Source organism: Camelus dromedarius, chromosome 19, assembly GCF_036321535.1.
Source record: "Camelus dromedarius isolate mCamDro1 chromosome 19, mCamDro1.pat, whole genome shotgun sequence".
NCBI classification, from domain to species: domain Eukaryota; kingdom Metazoa; phylum Chordata; class Mammalia; order Artiodactyla; family Camelidae; genus Camelus; species Camelus dromedarius.
Window position 1 is genome coordinate 20,878,765 of NC_087454.1, and position 19,348 is coordinate 20,898,112.

Here is a 19,348-nt window from a genome sequence, read left to right on the forward strand (position 1 = left end):
TTTGGAATTTAATAAGCTTGCAGTCAAAGAATATATTCTGTGTGATTTTAATCCTGTGAAATTTATGAGATTTGTTTTACAGTCATAGTATATAGTCTATTTTGTGGATATGCTTCATGAAATTTAAAGAAATATTAGATATAGTCAATTATACACATCAATTACAAATGTCAATTAGATCAAGATGGTTGAAGTATTATTCATATCTTTGATATCCTTACTGATGGTTGTTTGCATGAAACTATAGAGATGTTTTCTACACCGTAATTTATCTGTTCTCTATCTCAAACTTTAGAATGCCTTTTTCCTCTTCTTTTACATTTTTCATAGTGATCTTGGGGGTGTATGTAAGAATTTATCTAGCGTGGAAACACCCAAGATGAAAGTACTGGGTTCTCCAAACTACACAAAGGGGTACACCAACTTATGCTCATATGTCCGTGTGCAGTACTCAAATATAATCCTGTAGAATGCTGTTATTTCACATATTTTATAATCTTTTGATGTAGGAAATTTTTATAATACAGACAAGTTTATCGGGTTTTTTTTTTTAGATTTGGGAAATGTTTTTATTATTCCAAACTCTAGTGCAACAAGCATTCAATTTGATGTCTCCTTGGGCCTGTGTAGAATTATTTCTTTTAAGATAGATAACTGGATATTAATTTTTGTTGTTGCAGCATTTGCATTTTAAATTTAAATAGATACTGCCAATCTGTCACCCATTCGTTATCCTAATAACAGTATATGAGAGAATCCAATTCTATAGAATTTTCTAAGTCCTTGATTTAAAAACAAACTATTATATTTGCCAATTTGGAAGAAGAAATATTTCATCACATTGTTATTTGAACTTGCATTTTTCTGATTTCTAATGAGCTTGAAAAAAATATTTCATGTTTTATTGATCAATCATTGGTATATTCTCTTCTACAAATAGTCTATATCCTTTGCCGAATTTTTTGTTGGATTTTTGTTCATTTATTTATCAACTTGTTGGAAATTTTACATAATAAAAAGACCCAATGTCTGCCTTGTGTGTTGCCAATTTTTTTCTGGAGCTTTACATGTTTTTTCTAATTTTATTTTCTCCATGGAAAGAAAATGTCTATTTTTATTCAAATATATTTTTCCTTTATGTCTTCTGGATTTTTATCTTGCTTAGAAAGGTTTCTTTTCTGCTAAGTTTATTTTTAACAACTTTAGTGGAATACAATTTATATACCACACATTTACTCTTTCTACATGCAAAATTCAATGGTTTTAGTAATTTATAAATGTGTGCAACTACCAACATAATCCAGTTTTAGAACATTTCCATCACCCCCAAAAGTCCCCTGTTTACAGTCAATCCCACCCCCATCCCAGGTCCTAGGCACATACTGATCTGCTTTTTGTGTCTATAAATGTGCCTTTTCTAGATATTTCATGTAAATGGGATCTTATGACATGTAGTCTTTTGTGGCTTCTTTCATTTAATATAATATTTTTGAAGTTCATCTGTCTTTTTTTAGTATGTATAATCATTTCCTTTTTATATTTTTCAGTTCCTTTTTATTGTAGAGGAGTAACTTCATTGTATGGATATAGTATGTTTTGTTTATCCGCTCACTCACTGATGGATATTTGTTTACTGTTTTGGGCTATTATGACCAATGCTGCTACACACATTTGCACACATATATTTGTGTGGACTTAAGTTTTTATTTCTCTTGGGTAGATTCCAAGGAGAGGAACTGCTGGATCATATGACAAATGTATTTTCTGACATTTTAAGAAACAACTGAAGTGTTTTTCAAAGAAGTTGTAGTATTATACACTCTCACCAGCAGTTCATCAGAGATGAGAAAGGGCTTTTGTTTTCAACATAATTATAACAATGACGATGACAGTAATGGAAATAATACAATCTTCAATGTATTAATTTTATACTTTTTTATGTTTCAAGTTTTATTCATCAAGAATCCATTTTGTTGAAAATAATGAGTTTGGGATACACCTTACAAACAACTTTAAACTATCTTAACTGTTCATGAATTTAATTCTGGACCCTGCTCTACTGGTGTATTTAATCAATAATGAATCAATGGGGGGAAATAGTGCTTATTAAAATAGATTTATAATAGGTTTTAGCATCTTTTAAAGTTAGTCACTCCTTATTACGTGTCTCTTTTCAAAAATTGCCCTGGAAAATAGTTTTCCTCATGAAATTAAGTATCAGTGCATTATGTTCTAAAGGCAAACAAATAATGCTCTTGCTTTCATTCATTTATGTATTTATTATTCCTGGTAATTGGCTTATGACTGGCCTTTAATACTCAATATTTTTTTTAAAAAAACCCTCAAACCCTTGAATTGATATCACCCATTAAGAATGTATCATCTTTCATGGGGAAATAATTAAAAATACAAATAATCAAATAAGCTAATAGTACCAGAAACCTGGTTTCCTATTTTAAAATTATTCTCCCTTGCCTCATCTACAGTTTTTTTCTTTCTAAAAAGCAAATGATTTTGCTTCTTTTCTTCCCAGTTGCTTCAGGTGAGTCACGCACACGACAAAACGGTGACTCATGGTTTCACGGTTTGTCTGATTGTAAGGCCTCTGTAATCCCATGGCGCTCCTCACGGGAGGGGAGGGGGGCTAAGGGGAATACCTGGGGAAAGGTTGCTCCTCGTGAAAGAGCACAAGGGGAAACGGTTCCTTTTCCTGCCTTTGAAAGTGATTTGCGAGAACAGGAAGCCTCAGGCTGCCGCAGGCATCCTAGTCCTGTCCCAGGAAAGCTGACATGTAGGGGAGGACAGAGGGCAGTGGGACACACTCCCAGCAGTGTTGGTGATGCCACCAACCTGGTGACCTGACCAGCTCTACCTGGGATCAATCTGCTATGAGAGATAAGTTAAATTACAATAAAGACAATTGATTGAATTTTCTGCTACTAGTAGCAGAGCTCATTGAATATTCATGCCATTCACTTTAATTCTACCTTATAATTCCACACCCCAGGTCTCAGATAAATTGAGACAATTCATGTCTTCATCCCAGAGAACAAATCAAGAATAAAGTTACAACCCTGGGATCAACAGAACTTCCCACAGATTGCAGGTGTTACTATTAATTTACCAAGTTCCCTGTTTCACACAAATAATACACCATATAATTAACTACACATAAAGTAAGCTTTGAATTTGCTTGAAAATAAAATAATAGTTGTCTCTGACAGTGAAGAAATTATGTTCACCTGACTATTCCTTTGAAATAAACTTTTTAATATCTCATCTGCTCTTTAGATCTGATTTACATTTGAAACTGACTCTTCAGATGAATTTCAATAGCAGAAACCATCATCTTCTTAACCAATGTAATTACCTTTCTCTGAAACCTATCCAACTTGTTTATATTATTGAAGTCTATGAATTTTGAACTATATACTGATCTATAACTATGTTTCTGCACTGTTTTATGAAAGGATCAAAACAGTTGATTTTCTTTTCTAGCTTATTTCCCATCATATACATTTTTTTTCAAGTTTGTTTCAATTGTTAGTTTGTTTTCAGTTTTTAGGTATTGCCTTTTTTAACTTTTGATTTAAATTTTCTATTATATACAATATTTTAATGTTTCTCAAGATAAAATTATTAAATAAGATATATTCAGAAAGCCCAGCTTTCATCTTTGTCTCCCTCAACCTTCATTTTGCCCCATAGGCAATGATTTTTTTTAAAAGTTTCTTCTATTGTTTTTACTTACAAATTGTAATAAAACAATATTTCCCAGCATTGTCTCTGATTTCTGCTGAGCAAAGATCCCCGTAGGATTCTCCTGTGACAGACAGAAAGTTTGTCACTCAATCTGGAAGCCCTCAGAAATGCATCTTTTCCATCAATGTTGTGCTTGGTCCTGATGGCCTGAGACTTTTTATGGAGAAGGGTATATTCCAAGCCAAACAGTCGGCACAGAACTGATTTTTATCTGATAGAAAAAAGACTGAAGTGTTGAAGCCCACCCATAATCCAAAGGGGAGTTCAAGAATTACCCAAGTTTAGAGACTTTCTTTTTAAAATAGCAGGGGAAAACATACAAAAGAACATGATTATAAAAATTTTGAAGGCATAACACCCTTATAAGGTACCTGCATTTCTTGTATTTGTTGTCCCTTTCTGTGTCCCATGGTATGAAGGAACGTTTATATTTGTCTTTGAGAATGCAAAGAGGCAAGAGACCACCCCGATATGGGTGAATGAAGGACTTTCTCGTAGCTCAGCTAAATATTCCTAATCACAAAATACAGAAAATTCAAGATAAAACAGAGAATGAAGGAAGGAAAACTACTATGATCCACAAGTGACCAAAATTCAGAAATAAAAATAAAAACCATTATTGTATCTTAATGAAATCCTCTTGTTGGGGTTCAGGGAAGGTTACCCCCAAATATGCCACTATGGCATATTGATAATTTTGAATTAAATTTACTTAAAAAAACAGCCAGTGCAAGAGAGACACTCTGGCTGTCCTTTCTTTCTTCCTGAAAGCAGGAAATAATCTCTGTTGTGAAAGATACATCTGCTACATCCAGAGGTAGGACACACATCACCAAAGACAGGAATTCAGACCAAGAAGGCTTGCTACATCTTTAATTTACTACCCAAGCCCGAACTCTGTTTAGATTCTTCACTATTTGAGCCCCCAAAACCTACGTTTCTTTGTTCTGTCAATTATCACAAATTTATTGTTTCTTTGTCTGAAAAGCACAAAAGCTGCCTGCTTTGGCCACTTCTTAGGTCCTATTTCTATGAGACTGCCATGCATGTGAATTAAAATCCATTTCATTTTCTCTTGTTAATCTGTTTTGTGTCAACTTGATCATTAGTACAGCCACAGGAACTCAAGAGAGCGGGATGGCGGGGGGATTTCTCATGCCCCCCCTTCCCCGCCCCACTCCCTTTCCCTTGAAGCTGTATCAGACAGGTGGTTCCACTCCATGCGTATTTGAGAAAAACTTTGTGAAGAAATGTGGGTAAAAGCTATGTTCAAGTGCAAGGAAGGCCATAAGGGTTGAATGAAAAAAGGACCAGGAAAGAATGAAGATAAGACACTGTCTTCAGTATTCGGGGTTTCCGGGTCAAGGGCAGGGCTGAGGAAGCCAGCAGGGAGGGCATTTTCTGCAGGGTCACTGAACCAGGGGCAAAGCAGACCCTGAGAAGTACTCTCACTGCGGAAGAATCAGAGCTAAGCAGGAAACTGTTTCATGCTGCAAAGAAGCTGGGACAGAAGGTTCTTCCTTGAGCGTTACCACTTTCCCTTCAGCTCAGGAGTCCTGCCAAGAGAGAGAGGACAGTGTTGTTTCCAGATCTAAATTTACAAGCAACTTGTTTACCCCTGTCTCTCAGGGCCTCATGTTAAAGCACGGTGGTAAGAAGGGGAAAAGTCCTTAAGTCTCCCTGATCAAAGCTACTTTAGAGTGCCTGCCTTCGGTTTAGTGGAAGGAAGACACTTTAGTGTAAACTGCTGGATCCGAAGTCAGATCCAAAGTCTTTCCCATTATTTCTGTCTCTTTCCTGTTGCCTCTACAATCTGTTCCAGGGAGACTAAATATGTCTCTAGAAGAGTGTTAATTTAGAGCATTACCTGTTGGCTGAAGTCCAGATGTTCTGAAAAAGAGGAGAAGATGTATACTTAAGAGATATGGAGGTAAATCTGTTCCCAAACTCAATGTTCCCACTCCCCCGCCACCCAGGCCATCACTCTTCTAAGACCTCTAAGACCACAGCCCACATCACAGGATGCCAGGGTAGACAGGAGAGCGGACACTGAGGGCATGGAGCCCTGAAGAGTCTGTCACACAAACCCAGTGAAATGTCATCAGCCTCGGGTCTCTTCCTGCACTTGTCCCAGGATCTGCACCCAGATCTCCGTGTATGTTCTACTTCTTTTTTTCTCTACAAACTATCAACTCTTATGTTCCAAACATCAGTAACTACGAACTGTTGATTTCTGGATTTCCTGGAAATTGAGGTCAATCGGGGAAATAAAGGCTTTATATGGACCACTGATATAAAGAGAACTAACTGAGCAAAACCATCGTTCTTCTTCTAAAAATGTCAGTGGGGAGTCTCAGCTGCCAACAGGCCCCTTACCTTTTTGGTTCCTGAAGTAGACGAACAGCCCCACCCCGAGGAAGAGCAGACCCAGAACGAAGCCCCCGATTCCACTCAGCATCTTGCTCTGAGCAGATTCAGACTGTGCCCCTGAGGAAAGAAGCTAGTTTTAGTGATTTTTACCCCAAATCCAAACCTCCTTAATTGAGACTGAGAACGAGAGCTTTGAGAATGGGGGAAGAGGGCTGCCCTGGAAGAACTAGAATAGCTGGCCTCTCCTAGAAAAAAATCGGAATCACAGTGAGTAGCTACAAGGTTCAGGCATCAAACTCATAAATACCACAGCCCTGACATGAGGCCACACGACTGCAACATCTGATGAATGAGGAGCCTGGGACTGAATGATGCTAAGAAGCTTGTCTAGGGCGACAGAGCTAATTAAAGGCAGAGCTGAGAGAGGACTCCCCTTTGGTCAGGAACGGCCCTACATTGGAGAGGATGTGCCCCTTCTCAGATCACAATGAACTCAGAGCAACAGTGTCAGAAGCACAAGCCCAGTACAAAACAGGGGACTGGTACCCAAAGCCAAGGGGTGACCATGACCTGTGACATCACAGGAAGCTCAAAACAGACACATCTCTTCCCTGCATGTCAGGCAGAATTGCGTCCCCAGGGGGCATAGGTATTTGTAGGACCTATCAGGGGACATCTGTAAACTATCAGAGGATTTCTATCACAGGCTATCACAGGGCTCCCCCAGGAACCGTGCTGAAGGAGAGGAGAACATGGAGCAAATGAGCACATGGTGCTGGGAGAGGAGGAACCTGATACTCAGGAGGAGGCAAGTCCCTCCTCAGGGGGAGATGAATGCATGAGGTCACAAAGCTTCTCACTCCATTCCACTGTGACAGGGCCCGTCCAGCTGGGGTGCTCCACTCGGCAGGTGTAGACCTCCCCACTCTGAGGAACCACTTCAAGCATCATCATGGTCTGGAAGGTCCAGTCTCCATTAGGGATCAGACCTGTGGAGACCACCCCAGCCTCCTCTTCCTGGCCATTCCGGAACCACCTGACTTCAATGTGGCCTGGATAGAAGCCCGTCACAGAGCAGACCAGGAGGTTGTGGTGCTGCAGGGGCTGGGGCTTCACAGGATACACGGTCACCGTGGGCTCCACTAGGAGAGAAGTGGTAGACGGAATAGTGAGGAAGACCCAGTGAGTCTCCTAGCTTTTCCACATCTAGTCTCCAGACCAGACTGCAGTCCCAGGAAGCCAGGCTGACCAGGTGGACCAACTTAGGAGTTAGTGCCATGAGCCTCGACTTCAACCCTTACAGCCTGGGCCCGTTAGAGAGATGCTGAGAATATTTCTGTGTGTGCTTCTATACTGTGATACAGCTCTTCATTGCTGATTTGAATTGTTTACAAATCTTTGCAAGGCAGATAGTGTGTTAGTTAAAGCATGATATCTGAAGCCAGGCTACCTGGGTTCAGATCCAGGCTCCCCCGTCTTAGTGACTGATCCTGGGAGAATGTTTACATTCCTCTGTGCCTCAGCTTTCTCACCTATAAAGGGGGATAATGATATTTACTTACCTTTTAGTGTCATGTGAGGATTAATGCACCAAAAGTATGTAAATTACAGCCATACCTGGAATCTAGCCTTCAATATGTGTTATCTACAGATTATCCTTGTTTAAGTGGGGAGAAAATAGGGTTCACTGCAGTGTGGATAAACTGGGGAGTAGAGGCGGGGTATTCCTAGGAAAGCTGTCTCCATGCACTCACACCTTACAGCACCTCAAAAATGGTTCTACCCTGGGAAGAAGGAAAGACACAGATGATTTTCTAACTCTATGAGTTGAATCTCGAGAAAAGCTCAAGTCCCAAAGGGGAAGGAAAGCAGGAAGGAAAGTCATTCATTTTTAAAGATTCTTATAAGTAAACTCTGCTGATCAATCCCTTTCCTCTGCAAAACAAGCACACCTACTATTGGTATTGTTACAACTTTACATTTGTCTCTCTTTTTAAGCTGGCGTTTGAATTCAGGGCAGGATCCAGGACTCACGATGTGTGCTTAGTGCCTGAGACAACCCCAGACACTACCAGCCTCAACAAATACTTTTTTTAAAGAAGCAATCTGGTGGAAAACATTTTTACAAGATAGATTTAAGATAAAGTAAATTATTTCTAACAATTTTGCAGTATATTTCGTTAAATAAGAATGTTTAAATTTCTAAAATGCAAAATAAAGAACTGAATGAAAATAGGAATCACAACCTGGAGAAAATGTTCTCTCAGACCCCAGACCCATTCCCCCAACCACATCCTCTCTCCCTTCTCACAGTCACTGCTGAAGTCACGCACTGTCTCCCCAACAACACCTTTTTCAGTTCCTTCCTAAATTATACTGGCTCACAGTGCATCCCACCCACCCGGACTCAGTATCTGTCTCTGTCTCTCTCCCTCTCTCTCCGACACACAGACACACCCCCACACACACACACCACCTCTCCCCGGCCACCCGCCCACCCGCTCACCTCGCCGCTGCACCATGAAGCTGCCTATTCCCCAGTAGTTTGATCTGCACAGCGTGTCCACCTTGGCCCGCATCTGCTCCATGAAGTCCTTCTGCTGGTTCCAGTACTTGGCGTCCGGCTGCCCCAGCTCGGTCACCGCCCTGAACTCCCCCACGTCGCTGTCGAAGTACACATCCTCCTCCGTATTATAGATGTATCTGGCCAAGAACTGCACCCGCTCCAAGCCGTTGAAGAAACGACACTCTCCCTTAAACTGATGCATGAAAGTTGCTGTGAGGACATAAAAGATCTGGTCACTGGGTGGGCTTGTAGGAGAAGACTGACAGTGCTGCCCACCGGTGCAGAGTGCTCACGCACTGCTGGGGGCACTAGGACCCCCACTGCTCCGCTGGCGCCCTAAGCACCAGCACAAGCACCCCAGGGGTCCATCTTTCACCTGCCAGTGGTGGAGGAAGGCCGTCCTGGGGGGAGGAGACTCCTCTGATCCTAAGCCATTTGGGATGCAGTCACTCTGCACAGAGCTGGACCAGGATTTGCCCCATCACCACCTCCTCCTGAATGCCTCCACCAGAAAGACGCTGCTGCCTCCTCTCAGCCCAAACATTTTAGCTATCCCAGAAACACTTACTTGCCTAGGGCTGGCCTGGTGCCAGGTCTGTGCAGCCCCCTGGGAATCCAAAGAAGGAAAAACAGACATCTCCCCTATCTTCAAGGAGCATAAAATGTAGAGAAAGTGATGGGCAAAGCCCAACATATCATACGGGAGTCAGAAATGTCAGAAGAAAAGTGTGGAGTTCTAGAATGGAGAGTAGTTACATCAGGATGTCAGAGAAGTAGCCTCTGAAGAGTGACATTTAAGATGTGACACTGAAGGTTAAGTTGATGTGAGCTAGAGGAAGAGGCCATGTGTGTATGTTTGGGAGAAAAGGGAGGCATATTTCAGGTAAAGGTAAAGGCGTGTGTAGAAGTTTGAAAGAGATGATGAACTTCTGCAATAAACCAGAAGGAAACAGTTCACTGAAGCACAGAGAGTGAGGAAGGAGGGTGAAAGATTCCACTGGAGAAATCACAAGAGTTGGGTACTCAAAATCTTGTAGGCGATCTAGGATTTGAATTTGTGCTAAACATAAATAGGAAACTATTGAAGAGTTTTACGGAGATTAAAACCATGATCCCAATACATGTCCACCATTCCTTCCCTGCATTTCCATATCCAGATAGCCCATAAAACCTTTTTTTTTTTTTTAATTTGGTACCAAACTCACTTGGCAAATCTCACCTGTTGAGGTAAGAGGTCAAATATGTCTCTTGGGGTGAGGGGGTCTGTTCTGTACGCTGTAGGCTGTCTACTAGCATCCCTGGCCTCTAGTCACTAGATGTCAGAAGAAATCTCAGAGTAACAACCAAAACTGGCTCCCAGTATTGCCAAATATTAGGGGGTCGAGGAATAGGGGGAAGGACTGGTCTGTCACTGGGTGAGTGCCACTGGTATAAACCATCTAAAAATTTAATTCCTGAAAATCTTATTCCTGCATGAAATTTATATTTTTTTAAGAATCCAGCCCCAGTGGAGAGCTATTTTTCCAACAAAATAAATTTGTTCACAACTAAGGCTTATTTCTTTGCCTCGCCAACCAATTAAAAGACATATAATTTATCCTTCACATCATCTTTCTTCTTAATTTCTCTGCCTCTGGTCCACTACTCATCTATAACAGTAAACTACAGCCACAGACATTTTATTCCTATTCAAAGCTCCAACCGACTCATCTTCTAACTTTGTCTCCTACACCCAGTAATACCAGTAGGCATCAAATTACCAGCCTTGTCCACATGTAGAATTCTCATTTCTGTAAAGTCCCCTCAGAAAAGGAGAAAAGAAGAAAAAAATGATATATAGACAGTTTACAAAAAAAGAACAGGTCCACAGACTTTGAGTAGAGACCTTCCTTAGAAAGAGGGCAGAGAGGAGGGCTCTCTGGATCAGACCAGGTCTACTGACTATTTAGGAATTCTCTAATATCTTCTTGTCACATGACAAAGTTTAAAAATAATGAGTCACACACCAATCTACCCCAAATCTGTTCACTTTCTCTGTCCCACAGTCTGTGTCACTACCCCACTCAATGAAGCCACAAGCACTTCTGCCCCCGAGAATTCCACCATGTTCCTAAGTGGTGTCCCTGACTCTACTTGTGAACCTTTGGAATCCAGTCTGCAAGCGGTAGCTAGGATTATTTAAAAAAATAAATAAACAAACTGACTCTCCTTATAACCTCTCAGTAGCTTCACATATCTCTATTAATAACAGTCAAAGTTCTCACCAAGGCCATCAGCGCCCAGCATGACTGGCTCCTGACTTCCTCTCTGACCTCATCTTACATGGCTCCCCAACCTGCTTGCTCTGCCCTGGTCACTCTAGCCTCCTTTCTGTCCCTTAAACACAGCAAACACCTCCCCACACTTCAGCCTTTCCGCACGCCCTCTCCCTGGAACACTTGTCCCTTACATCCTTCACATGTCTGGCTTCTTCTCATTGTCTCAGTTGAATGTCACCTCTTCAGGCAGAGCTCTGCAGACACATGAACTGAAGTCAGGTGCATACAGGTCTCTCTGTTCCATACCCCTGAAGTACCCTTTTTTCAGGGCGCTTATTTCTATCTGAAATGTTTTTCCTTGTGCTCGCTTCAGCAGCACATATGCTAAAATTGAGATGTGTTTCCTTGTTAAATGTGTGCTGGATTGTTGCCTTCCACCCCTGTCATTAGGTTAGTTCCATGACAGTAGGGGACTTTTCTGTGTTATTCATACAGAATTCTCTGACCCTAGAAAAGAGCCCAATATGTAATAGTTGCTCAGAAAAACATTTGTGATCAAAATGAATAAACCCAGGGTTCTGGGGACTGATCTTGGTGGGGATCCTGGAAAGCAAGAAGGGGCTCCAGCTCCAACACACTTTTATTCTGATGACACATATCCTTCCCATTTCCTGGGAGAGATTCAGACAAACTTCCTTTTGCTCCTCCTACAAGGTGGAAGAAACATTCACAGGAAAGAAAAAGATCATTTCTTGTAACAACATTATCATATAATGGAAAAGAATCTGAAAAGAAAATATATGTATGTATGTACATGTATAACTGAATCACTCTGCTGTACACCTGAAACTAACGTTGTAAATCAACTACAGGTCAATAAAAACATTTTTTAAGAAAACTAAAGCCTTTATTAAAAAGCATACAGGATTCCATCACTTATACGTGATGCATCTTCTTCATCCATTCTTCTATTGACGTGCACTTAGGATGCTTCCCTATCCTGGCAATTATAAATAATGCTGCTGTTAATAGCAGGGTGTATGTATGTTTTAAAATTAATTCTCATTTTCTGGCTGGCTTTATTCCTTTGATAACTATGTAAGTTTAAAAAGCTAAAGCTCTAAAGTTCTTAGAAACAATGAACAGTACATATATGTAAGTTTTAAAAATATGTGGAGTATATTGTGTATATGTATATACATGCAATATATTGTATCTGTGCAGTATAATTGTAACAATTCTACTTAATAAAACTGAAAAATGAAAAAAATAAAAAATAAAAATAAATTTTAAAAGACATAGAAATTTTCATTAAGTTTTATCTCATCCAGTTGATCTGCTATAGGGCTGACAGTCTGTGTGAATTTTGGGGATTTTCAGTAATGGTGATGACGTAGCTGAGAAAAGAATAGGGAAGGACCAGATGCAGAGGACACCAAATATAGCTAATGAAGGAAATGAAAGGGCATTATTAATGAACCTATGAAATATGGGCCCAAGACCTTGACAGGCCAATGAGCTCCCTTGACCTGCTTATTGGCTTTCAGCCTTGTGGGATGGAAACAGCCACACTCTCTGTACCCTGCTCTGGTGTTATGGTTTGCCATATGAAAATGGTGATATTTGACTACTTTTGACATACAAAAACAGAATTTCCTATAATTTATCCTCCACTAGTTGCATCCCTTCTCATGAGCTCAGGTGAGAGAATGGAGAAATGTGGGTGGAGAAACTAACCACGTAGAAGGATTCAGAATAGCTTTATAATTAACAGTAACCTGTGCCAGGTTTTCTGAAGATTCCTAAAGCTCTTTAAGGCATCAGAGAACACTCCGTAGATGCTCCTGATCCACAGGGTCATTCCACGTACAAAGGATCCCTGGTTTAGCTCCAGGGTGTCTTCCCCAGGAGAAACAAAGAGAAAACTAACCCCAATTTCTATCAGAGAACCTCCAGGGTAGGGATACAGGCCTTTTAAACATTGTGGTTCAGGGAAATAGAAAAAAATAAAATGGGAAGGCACTTTGATACATTCTCACGTATTAGGGAGAGACAGCGACATCACAGATCCTGTTAAGGTTATAACACATGATCTTATGTGAGAGATCTTTCTAATTCCTTGAGATTCCCCATAAAATTTTCAGAGGAACTTTTCCTTTTTCTGACACAACATAATACGGGGAATAGTCTGATATGGAATTATTCTGACATCCTTACTTCTAAATCCTCTTAGGATCCCTAGGGAAGGGGATGTAAGTCTGGAGAGGTTTTACTGGAGGAGAGTTGAGAAGAAATATCCCACAGAAATGGAGGCACCTTAAGCAGCACTCAGAAGGCAAGCATCCAGGGCCCTTGTGTTGTGGAAGGAATGGAGAATCCACATGATCACGATAGGAGATGACTGAAGAAAATGTCACAATTCTTTAAGGGATGTGGTCTGGACAGAGAGACAGAGGTAACTCCCTTCCTTCCCCCGCCCCACGAGAGCTCTCCCCCAAGGTGTGCACTTACGTCGGGTCTCCCTGGCCCAAGCCAAGGGATGGCTCACCACCATCAGCATCACTGTCAGTGCTGCCATCGAGGGAACCACAGACACATCAGGCAGGGGACAGAAGACAGAGTGTGAGGGGAGCAGGTAAGTGTCTCACAGTGAGGACTGGGACCCTCCTCAGCTCACATGCCAAGCAATGCTGACCAATGAACTCTTTGTTCCTGGACTGGGTGACCTAAGTGTTGGAAAAACCAATCAGCTTCAGAGTTGAGTAGCATCATCATTTGCTGGTCAGAGATTCAGCATGAAGATCCTCTTCTGAAACTTAGAATTTCCTCTATAAAAGGATTGTTTTAATTTAGTGTGTTAGAGGTATGATCCAACCGTATCTCAAACATTTTAATTGGGCCCCTACTGTGAGCCAGCTCTGTGCTGGTCAGTGATGTGCCACATATTTGAGCCTTTTAGGAACATTCATTCCTCTTACTTAAAGACAGAGAGCCACCAATGTATGTGTGACTGTGAGGAACTGAGGGAGGGGAGGGAAATGGATTGCAATTTAGGGGAACTTTAATCTGTCCTTTTTGTACCATAACTTAGTGTTGTAGATTTGGGAAAATAACCTGTATTGTTAAAAACAAGGCACTTCGATTTTTCAGGTATTTCAATGCTGAAAAATGCTGTGATTCTGTGGACTCCTGAAGGAACAGCATCCCTGGTAACTGATGATGTGACAGAATTGCAGCTGTTGTGTGGAGAGTAGAGTCTGTACCTCCTGACAAATAAGAATGTCTCTGATCAACTGAAGGAAATTAAAAGTTAGTCAATAATTTAATGTAAGTGCAAATGTTTTCCAGGTTTGTCTCCTGATGCTGTCACTGAATTTAGTGGCACCTGGAGAAAACACAGAGAGAACGGGGCTTATAGGAGGCAATCTACATGGAATGGAGTGTCTTGAAGGTACCTTTGTACCACTTAACCTAACAATGTAATAAAACCAACTGCCCAAATCATAGTAGGCAGGGGGCTGAAAGATGGCTAAAGTCAGCCTTGGGCACAGTAGTTCAGCTTTAGAATGTAATATTTCATATAAAAAAATGTTCAATTCCTCATTCCTGTTTCCCATTAGGATTTCCTCATTTTATTGGGGTTATACCCTCTTATTCAACCTCTCTTGTTTATCCTAAGAAAAGATAAAAGAAGACTTTGCTAATGAATATGTTAAGACTGTTCAGGAAAAAGAACTCTATGGAAAAACTATGAATTACATCCTTTGATATAATCATATAATTTTAAACATATAAATCTACTCTAGATAATTATTACACATTATGCTAGTATAAATGTAGTATCTCAGGTTTAGAATGGACTTTAGACGACAACTATCTGTCCAAAGTTCAGCATTAAATCACACTCCACCCAGTTCTGATAAGCATTCATTCTTCATGTGCCTTAATATTCCCAGGGATGGTACTCATCACGCTGCAGTGAAAAAATGATAACAATTAATTGAGAAATTTTTGTGCTTTTTACTTTGTACCCAGAATTATACAAGGAGTTTTTTACACAGCTTTTAAAAATTTAATTCTCACATTATCTCAGTGATTTTAGTACTCTTTTCAACCCTACAAATGGAAAGAATAAGATGATGAGTGGAGCCTTTGCGAAGATCCAGGGCTAGATAATGGTACATTCCAGATTGAACCAAGATATGTGTGACTCCAAACCACACAAGCTCAGACATTGCATCATACAATGTCACAGTCAATTTCTGAAGAAAACAATGTTCCTTAGGTTGAAACTATTCTCATCACTTTAATTCATGGATATATGTATCAATAAGACCACTCCTTTTAATGAATGACAACTTTTTATGTAAACTGAGACAGCTACTATGTAGCAATTCTAGTTTCTTCAAAGGATTCCCACCATCCGCATTGTTACTCTCCTCTGTAAATGACAAAACTTGCATTTATCTTATGTAATCATCCTCATTGCTCCTCACCAGTCTCCTTCAATTGAAGATAACAGTGACCTCCAAATTCCTATATTCAATCTAGTTCTCAATTATTATTTTAGATTTCTTAGCATAATATAGTGCTAGCCTGAACATTTTGGAATAGAATAGAAATAGAGTCACTTCCTTTGGAAAAATTCATTTCTATTAACATGGAAATTTCAAAATTTCTTGGAGTGGTTGGGTTGAAGCCATTATTGTCCCTGAATCTGAGGAGAATCTACAATAATCCAGTACTGTTGAAAGTTGTGCAATTAACTAGTTGTGACGTGATAATTTGGAAGAGTCACACTAGGGTTCATCTTAGATAATAGAATAAAAGGAATGGTAAAAAAACTAATCATATATGAAAAACATACTGAAATATAGTTAAAGAGAATACTGTCAAAATTGTCTATATAAATTTGACACACATTTACAAATCATATAAATTTCTTTTTTAAAAAGAATTAGCTGTGGGGGGGGTATAGCTCAAGTGGTAGAGCGCATGCCTAGCATGCATGAGGTCCTGGGTTCAATCTCCAGTACCTCCTCTAAAAATAAAAATATTTAATTAATAAAGTAATTGAATAACAAAATAATAAATAAAAATATTTTTAAAAAGAATTAGCTACTGACTATGACCTAAATTCTGTTGTTGTATAGTTCAAGTAAAACAATGTAGCAACTGTCACCAAACTATCAATCCTACAGATGATCTCAAGGCTGAGCTTCTTCACTGAAAGCAGGAGGAGACACAATCCAGCTCAACTCCCGCTGTGTAAGAGAAGTGCTAAATAAGGGCTATTTCCTGATGAAAAGGCAGTTAAATTGGTTTCTGGAAGAAAGTGGTTATCAGTACAGAAGTTCTAGTCTCTGCTCTTGGTGCATGAGAGCATAGGTTTGCTTTTACGGAAAAGAAATCACAACATTCTTGGGAACAAGCAAGTGACATCAGATGTACACAGATTTGTTTTGTTTCCTTTGAACAAGAGGCTGGTTGAAATTTCTTTTTTACATTTTTTATATTTTTTACATTTTTATAGCATTACAGAATGTCTTGAGACTTATCAGTTGTCACAGAATGGGACTCACTTATAGGAAGCCTTAATGGTTGCGATAAATTGGAGGAAATGGGCTTTTAGTTATCAGCAAGCCAGTTAGCACAGAATATCTGTCTCTTGTCCAAGTAGCCTCAGAATATTTTTTGTAGTTTCAGAAAGATACCACCACTAATCTGGAACTTAGTGAGAAGGGTACCTTTATCTAAGGAAAAACTATTATTAGTAAGAAATGGATAAACAGATTCAATTTCTTCTTACCATGAAAGATATGTGTTCTGGGCAGACGTCTGCCATTTACAGGCCACGTTAGCAGGCTCTGTAAGACCCTCTCCAGTGAGAGCTCAGCGATGTCCTCCGTTAGGAACTTCGGGTGGAGCCAGTCTTTACACCATAGTGCTATCTAAGTCAGTAGACGGGTCTTCAACTTCCAAATGACATTCTTTGACTCGATTTACCTGTCCTTTAATATTTTAATACAGGACTTTTTTTTAGAACCAGAATGTTTGCCATTAAGCAGTCCAGAAAGATCAACTAGAATTCACATGGGCCCATCTGTTAATATTGTACGTAGGAGACTTTCCGTTTTCTTTCCCTTTGATCTAGATCTGATGTTAACTGTACTGTGGCAAAGTATCTACCTCCTTATCCAGTAAAAATATTGGCCAGATTATTTTCCAAAATTCCACTTCGTTTTTCCACTAGCAACTGCCCAGTGATTCCACGTGTACCTAGAATGTTGTTTGTTTAAGTTAAATGATAAAAATATTTTAGCAGTCCTTTTGCTAATAGTCCATCCTTAGAGACAAATAAGTTTCTACCCTCAAAAAGTAAACTTACTAGTAATTATTCTCCCCAAGTGGGAGAAGGAGTTCTGAGTCAGCTTTGGTAAATGTGCGGGGCAGATTAAAGAAGGGTGCAAATTATTTGCCTTTCATCTCATGGAGACGTAGATTGTGTTTTCCCTTCCCTTAAATCTGGACTCACCCCGTTCTCACTTAGACCATTAGAATATGGTGGAAAGGATGCCACACAAGTTCTGAGGCTAGGTCTAAAGAAGTCTTGCAGCTTTTACTTCCCTCTCTTGGAGGTCCTGAGCCATCAGGTAAGAAGTTTGTCTTCACTGCTGATAGGACCACATAGGCCACATTATAGACCCTGGAACCATATACAGAATTTCTCGTGCCCCAGATAAGTCTCTAGAGGACCCCAGCGACTATCTGACTGAAGCCACATGAGAGACCCTGTGTGAAAACCGCCCAATAAGCTCGATCAACTCCCAGAACTGTGAAAAATCATTAAGTGGCTGCAGTTTTAGCCACTAAGTTTGGCATGAATTGTTACACAGAAATAGATCATGAAATTTGCTGTCTTTCAATGAGTTTTATCTAAAATATCAAATCTACTGGCACAACATCTTTTATAATATCCTCTTTGTATCTTATTAATGCCTGCAGGACCTGTAAGAATGGCATCCTTTTTATTCTAGATGTTAACAATTTGTAGTTTGGATTTGTTTCTTTCTTTCTTCCTTATCAATCTTGTAGGTTTATCAAAAAAGAAGAAAACCCATGGTTCTGTTGATTTTCTTTAATACACATCTATTTTCATTTGTACTAATTTCCTTATTTTTTTTTATGTTTTTACTTAAATTCACTTCTTCTGGATTCTTAACTTATACTTTCAGATCTCTGATTTTTATATATTTCTTCTTTTATAATATAAGCATTTAAACCTATAAATTTCCCTATAGGGACTGTTTTGGTTTCATAGCACAAGTTTTGAAAATCCATTTTAATATTCCTTTAAAATATTTTCTAATTTATCGTCTCATCTGATTTATTTTTCAATAAGCCATGGATTATTTAGAATTGTATTACTCCACTGCTGAAAACTTGGCTATATTCTCAATCTTACTGATTTGTTATTTAATAGGAATGTTGTCAGAGAATATTTTCTGTGTGATTTTAATCCTGTAAAATTTATTGAGCCTTGTTTTGTGGTTACATCATATGGTCTATTTAGTGTATTTTCTTTGTGAAATTTGAGGAGATATATATCCCATAGTTATAGGGTGTAGTCTATATATGTCAGTTATAAATGTCAATTTACAAAAGATGGTTGGAGGATTATTCATGTCTGATTTCCTCATTGATGTTTATTTCCACGAAACTATGGAGATGTTTTTCTTCCTTCTGTCTGCCTCCCAAGTTCCCACCCCTCAACCACGAACTCAGCAAAAGTTCTGGGAGGAGACTCAGCTGGCAGGAGAAAGGAGCCATATATTATATTTGAGAACTTTATTGATCTCAATCCACACAAGCCCACAGGATTATTTAAATGTAGCTGTTTCTCCTTGCCCCATCACAATCTCCCTTATAGGACCAATCTCCCACCCATGTTGATGCTCAGCAGATGACACAGGAGAGGAGAGTGGATACTCATCCCTGCCCATCTAAGCAGAACTTGTCTGTCTCCAGCATTTGGCCTTGTACTATTGCTTTGTATCTGTAGCATCTTGAAGTCTTTAAAAATAAGATTTTTTTCCAGTTCATCCATTTAGTTTAACTTATACTATTTTTTCTTGTACTTACAGTGGCAGCGGTGGCCCTTACAACTTTCATCATCCTAACTGGCACTACGATTTTTATATTTTTTTCCCAGCCACATTGATATTGAAAGTTCATTCATTCAAAACTCTGTATATTATTCCCTTGTATGACTGTACCATAATTTATCTGCTTTCCATCTGAAATTTCAGAATGTTTCTTTTCTACTTTTTATGTCATTTGGGGCATGTATGTGAGAATTTATCCAGAGTGTCAACACCTAGGATGGAAGTGC

At 39.5% G+C, this 19,348-nt stretch overlaps 1 protein-coding gene across 1 annotated transcript; it reads right to left on the reverse strand.

The window, feature by feature from the left end:
- Positions 1-1,677: 1,677 nt before the first annotated feature.
- On the reverse strand, positions 1,678-13,549 carry LOC105101437 (HLA class II histocompatibility antigen, DRB1 beta chain). Its single transcript, XM_010994621.3, has 6 exons — positions 13,468-13,549; positions 8,639-8,908; positions 6,993-7,274; positions 6,139-6,249; positions 5,630-5,652; positions 1,678-5,318 (listed from the first exon to the last, which is right to left on the reverse strand). Exons 1-6 carry the CDS (start codon positions 13,532-13,534, stop codon positions 5,310-5,312), a joined length of 762 nt encoding a protein of 253 aa, XP_010992923.3. The 5' UTR covers positions 13,535-13,549; the 3' UTR covers positions 1,678-5,309.
- Between the last annotated feature and the right edge of the window lie 5,799 nt (positions 13,550-19,348).

Bases quoted from the DNA above. Each gene is read 5' to 3' on its own strand.
- LOC105101437 (XM_010994621.3), bottom strand. From the start codon at position 13,534: ATGGCAGCACTGACAGTGATGCTGATGGTGGTGAGCCATCCCTTGGCT. The intron at 8,909-13,467 runs GTAAGTGCACAC...ATGTCCTCACAG, and splicing joins TTGGGCCAGGGAGACCCGAC to CAACTTTCATGCATCAGTTT. The intron at 7,275-8,638 runs GTGAGCGGGTGG...CTTCTCTCCTAG, and splicing joins CTTCATGGTGCAGCGGCGAG to TGGAGCCCACGGTGACCGTG.